The sequence below is a fragment of the Marmota monax genome, unplaced genomic scaffold, assembly GCF_021218885.2.
Source record: "Marmota monax isolate L192 unplaced genomic scaffold, Marmota_monax_Labrador192_F-V1.1 WCK01_AAM20220418_F8-fsc00063, whole genome shotgun sequence".
NCBI lineage: Eukaryota > Metazoa > Chordata > Mammalia > Rodentia > Sciuridae > Marmota > Marmota monax.
Genome location: NW_026693726.1, coordinates 9,811,708 through 9,824,476, shown reverse-complemented (window position 1 = coordinate 9,824,476; position 12,769 = coordinate 9,811,708). Strand labels below are relative to the sequence as shown.

Here is a 12,769-nt window from a genome sequence, read left to right as displayed (position 1 = left end):
AGCCATTATGAAATGACAATCAGTTCTGACCTACTGGAATATCAGTGTTTCCTAGTCTGAGAAGGTAGACCTTCAATTTCTGGAAGATACTTCTTTTAGACTGAACATGTAAGTTTCATGGTATGTCTAGAGAGGTTTCCCTAATTATTTAAACTATTATTTACAAGAAGAGAGAAAAGCTATCAGTGGAGCATAATTGCTGGGCTCCTTCTTTTTGGTTACTGTAGGCATCATCTACCCTATTACTCAAATGCAAAACCTAAACTGCATACTTCTTCCTTTTCTCACCTACCACCTTTCCTCTTCGTGTAGGAATTGTTGTCTAGGCATTTCTCCTTATACTTACATTTCCACCCATGTCCAAAATGCCCCCTTGGGACATTTTGTCTTCTACATTTTTCTCTCAGTAGTTCCAGTCACATTTGCAAATACAGACAGACAGTGCCACTCTCCTGATGGAAATACAGAACATTGTCCTAGTGTCTTGGAATCATATTGTGTCACCTTTCCTTTAATGCCCGTCTGCTTCTGTGATTTCATTTTCCCCTCATTCTTCCTAGATATGGGAGCCATTGTTTCTTCAGGACTATTCTTGGCCTTACTTTTGAATGACTTCACTCATGTCGAAGCTCAAATGACACCCCCTAAGCAAAGTCTTTCTGGGCTACTCTGACAAGTGTCAACTAAACCAGTTCGATCATTTATAAATCATCAAAGTCTTTTGGGGGAATAGATATTTAGAGGAAGTCAGGGGCCAAAATTTTTCTCTCCTATAACTTTTTTTTCCCAGAAATCAAGAGTCTCAGTATAAATTGTCTCACACATTATCAATTTTTATTAGCATATAGCATAACATCAGTCACAGAACTTGTTCTGTAAGCTCTTGAAAGTTCTACCTCTCTATTCTTTTTGGTGATCTTAAAAGCTGCTTCTGACAATAATCTAGAAGCAAGATGCAAGCATACTTTAAGCTGGAGTCAGATAATCAAATCCTCAAGGATCTGGAGATGGTCAGAATCCATACCTAGAGCCCCCTTCCAGAGCAGGCAGCTACAGGGTTCAGACGACTTGTGCATACACAGCTTAAGACACTCCTTTACAGCATAGTTTCATTTCCTTCATGTGACACTTGAGTCTCTACAACTAACTTACTTAGCTCTGTATACATGTACATAAATGTCTCACATGCCAGTACTGGATGCAATGTCAATTGAGATCTGTTATGTCCACAGCAAGTTGTCAAGTCCCTCTGGGTAAAAACAGGTTAAAAAATGTATTTTAGGGTAAACCTACAAGGGTAAATGAAGAAAGTAAGGAATAGTAGGATGTAATAGATATGAATAGAAATGCTGAGCAATATCTCACATTGCCCATTCAGAGAGAACTACCCCTCCACCCTCTTTGCTGGGTCCAGAGGCTTCAGTCCTTCCCAGCATTGGTCAAGGTCCCTGACTGCCAGGAATCTTTCCTTTAACCACCTCCTGAAATTAAACTCTTGTAATTTTTTATTATGTGATTGATTAAATAAAATGACCTAAGTTTGCCTCCTAATGACTTCTGTCCATTATTTCTCTCTTTGTGTAATGCACTGTAATTTTATGTGTTGCCGGGGTTCAAAACCTGAGTATTATATTTGAGAGTTTCCTTTCCATTCATTGCCTTCTAATCTAATGAGTGACCAAGTTATCCTGATTTGACCACTGTCCCATAGAACTTAACTTCCATTTCTCCTTTGCTATTCTGGCTCTGGCTTTTATTATCTCTTACCTGTCTGCAGGGCTGCTCTCTCACCTCTAAATTGTTTTCTCGATTCACTTCCAAACTCTGATAAAATGTAGAGAGTTTCAATACTGAAGACTAACTATGTTTAGATCTCTGGAAAAACTTATTCCCCAAAAGTTCTTTATAATTGTCCCAGTGGTTTGGGAGGATGAGGCAGGAGGATTGCAAGTTCAAAGCCAGCCTCAGCAACTTCGTGAGGCCCTAAGCAACTTAGCAAGGCCCTAAGCCATTTAGTGAGACACTGTCTAAAAATAAAAAATAAATAAATAAAAAGGGATAGAGATGTGGCTCAGTTGCTAAGCACTCCTAGGTTCAACCCCTGGTCATTCCCTCCCCCAAAAAGGTTCTATAAAATTAAATTAGTAAGGTATCATATTGAATATGTTTTCAAAAAAATAAACATTTACATGAAAACTAAAAATTCAGACAATGATTTTTTTTGGGGGGTAGGGTAATCTAGGGGCAATTTACCACTGAGCACATCCCCAGTCCTTTTCATTTTTTATTTAGAGACTGTCTCTTACTAAGTTACTTAGGGTCTTACTAAGTTGCTGAGGCTGGCCTTGAACTTGCAATACTCCTATCTCAGCCTCCTGTATCACTGGAATTAAAGGCAAGTGTCACATAATGGGCTCAGGCAGTAACCTTGATGCTTTAGCCATAAGCCTATTATTTTCATTTATTAACGTGATATTTGGTCAGGGGAAATGTCTGACTACTTGACAAAGAGAATACAATTTTGAAAAAGTTCGTTGTATGTGGTGAGCCGCTTCTGCCGTTTCTGCAGACTATGGTCGCCATTACAAGATGGCGCTGGCTCCGCTGTGGTCTGTGACAAACAACTCCTTATTTGGGAGAGTTGGCGCATGGTTTTTCACCACCCTATGAGAAAGCTCCACGTGGCAGCTTCACATTGGGGCTTGAGATGCTTTATTAAGGCTGGGAAGGGCATCCGAGGGAGAGAAGAAGAAATATCAAGGGCCTGAATAAACTGCTGAAAGAAGATTCCTGAGTTGCGTCTTCCTTGCGGGCAAGGGGTCGCGACAGTTGTATATCTTCATTATTACACAGGTACCAGAAAAATGAAGATGGGTAACCCTGTCTTTACCAATAATCCTATGGTGCTAGAATTTGAGGAACCATCTGAAACTCTCCAGGGACAGTGTTTAAAGAGAAAAATTCTAAAAACTTTAATAATAAACAAATGTTGCTTTTAAGTTCTGAATTATATGAAAGAAGAAAAGAAATCCATTTTCAAAAGTTCATATTTGAATTCCTGTGCATTTTTTGGATAACATTGCCTCTAATTTCCCTTTCCTAACTACTCATCACAATGAAGAGGTTGTACTGATCCAAAGAAAAATAGAGGTTAGTTCTTTACCACAAATAGGCAATTAGTTTAATATCTATCTATCTATCTATCTATCTATCTATCCATCCATCCCTTAAATATTAAGTGAGGACAGAGTCAAGACTCATCAAAACTCATTTACTCTCTCTGTCAACCCAGCTCTTTCTTTCAACTGCTCTATGGATATAAAGCTTCCTCTGTCCTTGCTGGGCATGCAAGCCAAACATTGCTTTGTTCTTCACCTTTCTGTGCATTTGACTGCCAAGCCTCTGTAATATTTTTAGATTTCTCCTTTGATTTCCGTTCTCACTGATACTTTATAACCTTATTTTTTTCCATTATTTATCAAAATATTTGTTTTAGAAAACTGGAAATGCAGGTTTTTAATTATTAACATTTCAGTTTCATTTTGCAATATTTTCAGACTTAGGGAGAATTTGGAAAAATTGTATGAAGAATTCCCAATATATCCTTCATCTAGATTCCTAAAGTGTTCAGCATCTTACATAGTCACAGTCCAAGGTTTTTTTTTAAAAAAAAAAAAAAAAAAAACTAGCATTGGTGCAATACTGTTTTTTAATCCATAGATCTTATACAAATCTCAATCATATTCTCACTATTGCTGTGGTCTAGGATCACACATTTCATTTACTTGTCATGCGTCTTCAGTCCTCTTTGATGTGGAGGAATTTCTCCCCCTTTCTTTGTCTTCAGTAACTTTTTTCATTTAACAGTAGAATTTCTCCAACAGTTTTCTCTGCTAAGTTACATAGTGAATCTCCCAGGAGTGCATACAATACAGCATTTGTCAAACTCACACAGTAATGTGGCAGTCAACCCTCTCATGGTTATCACAAGGGTTTAAGCCACTGCTTCCGTGCCTACACCATTCACTCATCCAAACTGAACTGCACACTTTTCCCCTGAGTTCTTGTTTTAGTTCTCCTTCCGTGTGGAATTCCTTTCCCCTTCTCATCCAAGAGAAAACTCTAGACAGAAGTCAAACATCACAACTTCCCTGAATGCTACTTTCCCCTATGAGTCCCAGTAGCACTTAGAAATTAATTTTAGTTCTTTTACTTTGCATCCAAAGTTGCAGCACTTTGATTGCCTGCTGGATGTCCCATAGTAGGACAAAAGACTGTGGATTTGACCATTTCAAATTCAACTTGATTCCATTTACTTCCAGCATGTCACCTCAACCTCTCAACACAGGGCTTTGTGTAGCCTGAGGGCCTACTAAATATGTTTTTCTGAACCAAGGAAACTTCTTATTTTCATTCAGAAGGAATATAAAATGTGACATGACAAATTTTATTTTGTGGAATTTATACAAAATTTGGTCTTTTATAGAGAAAGTGTAAATATTTTGTATTAATTCTCATTATGAAAAGCTACATTTTCAACCCAATAGTTATTCTCAACTAAGGATAAAGATGAACAGTCTTCCAACATCTGAATGACATTAAATTACCCTAAGTAAAGTGTCAAAAAAATTAAATTTCTTGCCTCTAATATCTCCATAAGCCTACAGTCACAATGTTTGTTTTGATTAATTATTAAACAGATTTCCGATTTTATATATTAATGGCTTTTGTGCTAGATATGGTTTCTAATTAAGCTTTGCATTTCTCTGATGAAACTGTATTTAAGTCTACCAAATGTCATAACTCACTTATGCATTTAATAATCCATGTTTAGAAGATTATTTAAAAATACGAGGGTAGTAATAATTTATGAAGACCTGCAAACATGTCTAGGGTAATCATGAGCATCAGAGCTTAGGGGAATCAATTCTATTGTTTGAAAATGGAATGAGATTTGTGGTTAGAGACACAAATGTCTGTGATAACTTATTAACTTACAGAATAAGATCCAACCATATACATATCATTTCAGAGAATGTTATGGTAGAACAGGACTTTGACCTCTAAATGTTCACATGCTTTCAATTATTAAAACCCGTAGGTGTGGTATACACCGATTGACAACATTTAGTTTTAAGCTTATACAAGACCACACATCTTTATAAGAGCTAAGAATCTGATCTGTAACCCAGATATTTCCAGAAGAAGAATATGTGATATTATATGGAGGAGTGCATGGTAGATGGTCTAAATTTCACTGTGGGTTTTATCAATGGGCAGGTGAGGGCTACATAAATTTAAATAGTCTGAAAAATTTGTTAAATATTGTATGTGTATAACAGAATGTGCATTAACAGCAAGTGTTATAGAATATTCTTAGTCTATATTAATGAACAAAATGCTGATATATGTTGCATGGGTGAACCCTGAAAGCACTACATTAAGTGAAAAAAAAAAAAAACAGATACAAAAGAAGACACAGGGCACTTTCAATTACATGAAATGTTCCTTACAGGTTAATCTACAGAGAAAAAATGTAGATTGGTAGTTGCTTAGGGTTAGACTGGGGATATAGGCTGTAATAACTAAGGGGTGGGGCAGGGTTTCTTTGTGAGGTAATGAATGAATTCTAAATTTACTACAGTGTTGGCCGTACATATCTGTGAATAGAATAAAAATTACGGAATTATATACATTTAATGGATGAACTGTGTGGCATCAGAATTATATCTCTATAAAACTATAAAAAAGTATGTGCATTTCCAAGACACACACTGAGAAAAAGATGACTGAAAATCAAAGTTTGTCAAATAGAGACCAAGTCCAAATTATTTTACTGACCAGCCATATTCTGGTTCTTGAACAAAAATGTATTGCCAAAGCGTTTTGAAGACTGTTGACATGGTAATTCTTCTCCACAACCACAAAATCCTCTGGATATTTTGATTGTCTAATAAAGGGTTTCTTGGGAAAGTGGAAATTTAAACCAGCTGTTGATATTTTGAGGATGGAACTGGAAACAGAGACTAGAGATGGCATATAGGGAGCAACTGTTCTAAATCTTTAATGTTTCTATGCAGCTCTGAGAAGCTGCTCAAAATGGGCATAGGCAGAAATCATCTATTTTACATTAAAATAGATTCTTTGGGTAAAGTGAGAATTCTGGGAAGAATTTGGGGCAGGAGAGGTGGCTGTAACTTCCTTGCTCATCCAGCACCTAGAAAACCCCAGCAAGCACCAAAAAAAGAAAAAAAATAATGTGGTATATTTAACATTTTACAAACATTGAAACCTTCCACTTTTTTAAAAAATTGTTTTTCTTTAAACTTTTTATTTATTTATTTTTTATGTGGTGCTGAGGATTGAGCCCAGTGCCACATGCATGTAAGGCAAGCACTCAACCACTGAGCTACAACCCCCAGCCCCAGTTGAACATTTTAAATTATTTACTCTACACATCTTATAAATCTCAGATATATGCACTCTTATTGTTACTTTCTAACAGGGAATCTGCAGCTAGAGAGGGAGAGTAATATCATCTTAAAGCTGGACCCCTGGAAACAGTCTTTGATTTCTCATCTTCTACATAGATTATATTTTGTTTCTCCTCACACTGTCCGGAACCTACTGATTCTGCAATGATCTTCAACTTGGTATTGCTGACAATTTGTGGGAGCCTTGGAATAGGATTAGGTGGAGTTAGATCAACAGGAACCTTCTCTCAACCTTGTGCTTTTCTTCTTTCACTCCTGAGAAGGGAATGCTTGCGATAGGGGTGCTGGGTTCCTGTGCTGGGGAATGGGTGAATGGCCAGGACACTCCCTAACTGTCCTGTAACAGTCCCTTACCAGAGACTCATCCGTGGTCGCCTTTGCAAGTTCTGCTAATTTTTGTTTGTTTGTTTTTTATTCATTGGCAGCAAGCCTTTACCCTGTTCCTGTGCAATGCTCAAGACAGGGGGGGCTATCCTTTCTTCCAATTTTAAGTTCTAGTCTTAAGTACAGAATTGTTCAATTCACCAGCAGAGTTGCATCCATGAATAAATCATTCAAATAATTCCCTCTCATTTGGTGGAGAGTTGATGCCCTGAAACCCCAAGGAACTTTCCTACTCCGCCCCCATCATCCTGGCCATTTCTGACAGTTTCTCCCCTGGGTTCTTCTAGACATTTTTGTCCCTCTAGTTAAAGAAGTAACCCCTGGTGCAGCAAAGCCTTCAGTACCCTGTCCCATCTCAAAGCTCTGCATCCGCTTGCTTGGCTATTACCTGTCCCACCGGCAACAGGCTGTTAAACATTGTGACCATTGCCTCTATTTTATAGTAATAAGGTACCGAGTTCAGCAGAAATTAGGCAATGAATGTAGGATACAGGGATATTTTTTTGCCATCAGATTTAAAAAAGTCAAAATTCTAATAATAAACAGAATCAGATGAAATAAACGGTAAATATAAGAAACCCACATAAAATCAAACACAATAATACACAAATATGCCCTTCTTATCTGCTTTTTTGTTTTCAGCTTTCAACTTCTATCTGAAAATACTAAGTGGAAAGAAAATTCCAGAAAAAGGAAAGCATAAGTTTTAAATTGCACGTAGCTCTTTTCTGAGTATTGGTGTGATGGAATTTGGCACTGTCTAGCTCTAACCCGTTCAGATCATGAAACATCCCTCTGCCCAGTGTCTCCATGTTGTGTACACTGCCATTGCATTTGTCAGCAGTGCCTTGGTTAAAAGAATAACCCCCACAGTGTGCAGTGGTCGTGTTCAAGTAATCCTTATTTTACCTAATATCGACTTGAAACGACAAGAGTAAAGATGTAGACAATTCAGATATAAGAGAGAAACTGTAAAGTACTTCCTCTTTGTAAAATAGTTAAAGTCTGTGAATCACAAAAAAAAAAAATACAATTACATGCTGAGGTTGCTAAGATATAGGGTTAGTTATTGTTTTTAATCTCTTACTGTGCCTAATTTATAAATAAAACTTTATCATAGATATGTATGTATAGGAAAAAACATTTCAGGATTCAATAATATCTACGGTTTCAGATATCCACTGCGGGTCTTTGACTATATCTCCGGGGAATAAGGGAGGACTACTGTAATTTCATAGTTGTGAAGCAAATTCAGGATATATTTTATTTTAATATAAAAGATAAAGTATTAAACATTTTGTCTTGCAGGTGTATTACACAATAAAAGAGCAGTGTCTAATCCTTTTATTTCCCGAAGGCAGAAGAGTATATACAGACCTACATATGCAACACTGGCAGCTTTGAATGGTCACTAAAATACATCAAGGAATTCATTTATATATGAAAAGTGATTTTAGGTGTAACATATACAGTTTACTTAGATTTCCCTTTAGGGCATGCTTTATGTGACAGTCCAGCTTCTTATCAAATAATTTCACCTTGCTGTTCATTTGGGTTGGAGTTACTATGGGAAAATGGCTTTTTTGATTCCATAGCATTCTGTCACATTGTAAAGATTTGGACACCATGCATCATTCACAAAATGGTTTAGCAATTCACTTTCATTTTTTTTTAAAGAGGGTAATCTGTGCACAGATGAAAGATTATAGAAAATGTTTTTGATATAAAAAAATTTAATAAGAACTTTTAGAGTCTAGTATATGATAATATAAGTCTTTTATACTTTAAACTAAAAACTTTTAAGGAAAAATTGGCTTACAATAAAAAAATACACATTTCCAATGTATATATACTCATACATAATTGCTACTTTAAAGAAAGATGGATGGACCTACATGAACAAATGACAGTATTTTATACTTATATATGTAAGTATAATAATAGAAACCTACAATAATCTAATTTCCTGATAAATGTCTGAAAGAAAACTCATTAGCATTGAAATACAATGCCTTTCTTTGAATTCAGTGTAAAATTTGCTCTTTGATCTAGAACACTAAAAAATCTTTGATTCTTATGTTTTTCTAGAAAATTGCAATTCAAACATGGTCTAAAACAACATTTTAAAACTTGAGACATGTAGGTTAAAGAAAAATAATTAATGCAGTAAGCAAATGAGATAAGGCTGCTACTTTGGTGATCTTCAATGAGACATCCTCTAGGTATTCTTGCCTCTCTGTTGATCCCTCCTTTATTGAGCCTAGCATTGGTCATATGACCTGTGATAGCTAATGGGAGAATAGGCTTGATAAATGCTTGCGTGTTGGGGTTTCTCTTAGAACCCCACTATCTTGCTGTAAGAGAAACAATCAAGTTTCCTGCAGTTTGAGAGGCCAAGTGGAGGGGAATGGGAACCAACAGCCATCTCTGGGCAGGTGAGTGAGGCCTCTTTGAATGTTTCCAGTCCTGGTACAGCTCCAGTTAAAAGGTTCACTCAGGTGACCCTATCCAACTTCAAATGGAGAAGCAGAACTACCCTGCTGATCCCTGCCCACACAACTCTACCATAAATCATTAGTGTTTTAAGTAATTACATCTTGGAGCAATTTGTTACATAACAGCAGAGAATTCATACAGTAAATGATGATAAGGGTTTCTCAAAATACTTTATAGAAACAAGTCCAAGGTACCTGGCTCACTCTTCTATCCCACTTATATTTCTGATTTGATTATTATTGAAGCTGCATCTCTATTCTGATTGAATATCCAACTGGGCAGAAGAACTGGGATGGTCAGTTTATGTGAAAAAGTGTGCTTGATAATGGCTATATTGTATTTTGATTCAAGTTAACTGGCAAATCCTAGGTAGGTTTTAAAGGAACACCATTCTTGATATGTTATGCCTTTTAAGTTAGTTCTTCTCTAGACTATGGTCAAACTGAGGATGGGACAGTCTGGTAGACAGAAATTACCTTTAAGGAATCTTGGTATATAAAGCTTCTATAGTCTAATCAAATCAGTTCCTATCTTTGTTTCTCTATACGGAACTGAGTTCCAACACAAAATGCTGTGCATCTCTGGAGGGATTTGATTTTTAATTATTATTAATGTGACATTTATTAGATGAACAATCATTGAGTATGTATGTTTCCATCGTTCTTTCTCTGGAACTAAAGCATTCATAGAAGAACACATTAGTAGCAGATTCTGAGATAATGGGCAACATACCACTTCTGGAGGATGGTGACATTATTCCATTGAATAGTGCGGAATGTATCTCAGGTTAGAAACCATAGCAACAAGCTGGTTCTAAATAAAATGTGGATACCAAGAAGAAAAAGGTGTCACCTGCCATTATGTACGACTAATGGCACCATAATTGCTGCTATTTCCTCTGTTAATGTTTTCTATGTGCTTCTCTGCTGCACAGTCTATCAGGTAGGTGAATATAAAATACCAATAGAGAAGAGTTCGATTCAGATAATGACAGAAAAGTGACACTTACTGAGAGGAGTATTTGGACGGCACTGTGGATGACCTCCAGGTACTGGAAGTCCAGGACGCAGCCTGTGACAGAAACGTAGGTGTAATCATCCATCATGCCATGGGCCGACGGAGGAAGCACTCTCCGGACACAGCCAGGTCCATGTTCCCTCCACCATGACCGATGTACAGAGATGTTGAATGTCATCAGATCTGTATCCTAGGTGGACAGGACACAAAAGCACAAAAAGGACAATCATATTATATCACATCTTTGGCTTTGATCTTGGGAAGAATTCAGGATGGATGAAATTGCTGACATAATTTCCAATGAAAAGAAACAAAAGACAAAGTCATGTTATCATATGTCTGCACCATTAAGTTATAATTATTCAAGGTAGAGATATAGTCCTTTAAATAAGGTTACTGTTGTAAGGTTAGCATACATCAAATAACCAGAGATGAGACTGTCCATATATGTTCATTGAAAATGTATTCCGCTTTTGAAAAATCTTTCCACTATATTTTTTTTGTGGCATTGTCATTGAGATCACCATCACAGGCTAATTTTTACTGAGGAATTTGTGGCATACTAGACATTGTTCTAAGGAAATTTCATATACTACAGCTGTTCTTGGGTATGCACGGGAAATTGGTTTCAGGACCATCTACACTTACCAGAATTTATATATGCTCAAGACCTTTATATAACATTGTGTAATATTTGCATAAAACCTGTTCACATCCTCTCATAAACTTCAAGTCATCTCCAGATTACTTATGCTACTAACCAAATATAAGTACTTACTAACCAAATATAAGTACTATGTAGACATTCATTCTGTATTGTTTAGGGAAAAGTGAAAAGAAATGTGAATGTGTTCAGTAAAAAAGCATTTTTTTCCTTATTTTTATATTTTTAATCCTTGGTTGGTTACACCCATGGATATGAAGCCCCTGGAAATGGATGGTTGACTGTATATCCTTTAATATTCATGTAGATAATATTATCAAAGTAATTTACAGTGGGCTAAATGAAAGATATTTATCTTGTTAATCTGTGAATTTTATCTTATATGGCAATAAAGGACTTTTAAGATTGATTAAATTAAGAATTGTTAATTGGAGAGATAATCTGGATAAAATCTAACTGCAGTCACATCTATTCTTCTAAGAGAAAAAGCAGAAGGATATTGGACACAAAGAGGAGAGGGCAAAGTGACCACAGAGGTAGGGATTGGGGTGATGCAGTCAACAACCAAGAAATGCTATTGACCACCTTTTCCTGGGGGAAGAGGCCAGGATGGATTCTCCTCCAAACATTGAAAGACAGCATGGCTCTGTCAACATGTTGAATCCAGCTCAGTGAAGTTCATCTTAGACTTCTAACCTCTAAACTATAAAAGAAGAAATTTCTGTTCTTTTACATCACCAAGTTTGTGGTAATTTGTTACAACATCTGTAAGAAACTAATTCAGTTTGTTAAGGTAAGTCTTAGAGAATTAAATTAATTTGCTCAAGGTGGCACAGATAATTAACACTAGAAATGATCCAATCAGTTGTAGTTTTAGTGATTGTGGTTCTATCTCACAGTAACTGATACCTTTCCCTTCTTCTGACCATTCCTCATACCCTGAAGTGAGCTAAGCCCTTCATTCTTTGTTGTTTCCAGAAAATACCACCACAGTCAATGAAAAAACATAGAGGTCACTACTACAGTTGTAGATATCAAAAGATATCTGGAGTTCTTAGTGTAAAGAACAGCCCAGGATTTTTGAATTTTAGAGATGATTTTAACATAGGAGTGAGCATCCCTAATCTGAAAATCCAAAATTCAAAGTGCTCCAAATCTGAAATATTTTGAGTGCCAAAACGACTGTCCAAGTGGATAATTCCACACCTGAGCTCATGTGATGGGTTGCAGTCAAAGTACAAGTGCACTAAAAATATTGTACAAGATTACCTTCAGGTTACCTTGGGTAAGCTGTATATGAAACCTAAGCAAATTTCATGTTTAACTTGGGTCCCCTCCCCAAGGTAGCTCATGTTATGCAAAATCCCCCCTGCCAAATCTTATATCTGAAGTACTCTGGTCTCAAGCAATTTGGATAAAGGATACTCAATTTGCATTTCTGTGATTATTAGCTCCAGTAAGACTAAGATCATAATATTTTTTTTTGTCGTAAACAATAGATTAAAATGAATGGATGAGGACCCGGGCACTTGACTTCCAGTACACTAAAGACTACAACTTCCCAAGTGAAGAAGAAAGAGGGTGAAAAGGCAGGTGGTACCTGGCCAAGGGCACTGCGTATCAGGGCAGCTGTGGATACAGGATCAGTTAGTTTTTGTTGAGTTCCTAGCTTCCATTTCCTTTGAGCAAACTCAGTTGTCATTCATGCCAGGGG

General features: G+C 36.6%; 1 protein-coding gene across 2 annotated transcripts in view; it reads right to left on the bottom strand.

Annotated features, from left to right (window-relative positions):
• The window catches only part of Nkain3 (sodium/potassium transporting ATPase interacting 3), a 619,944-nt gene that overhangs the window by 139,388 nt on the left and 467,787 nt on the right, over nucleotides 1-12,769 (bottom strand). For both annotated transcript variants that reach the window (XM_058584434.1, XM_058584433.1), the window contains exon 4: nucleotides 10,384-10,581. In XM_058584434.1, coding sequence (XP_058440417.1) covers nucleotides 10,384-10,581 — 198 coding nt within the window. The remainder of the gene's footprint in view (nucleotides 1-10,383; nucleotides 10,582-12,769) is intronic.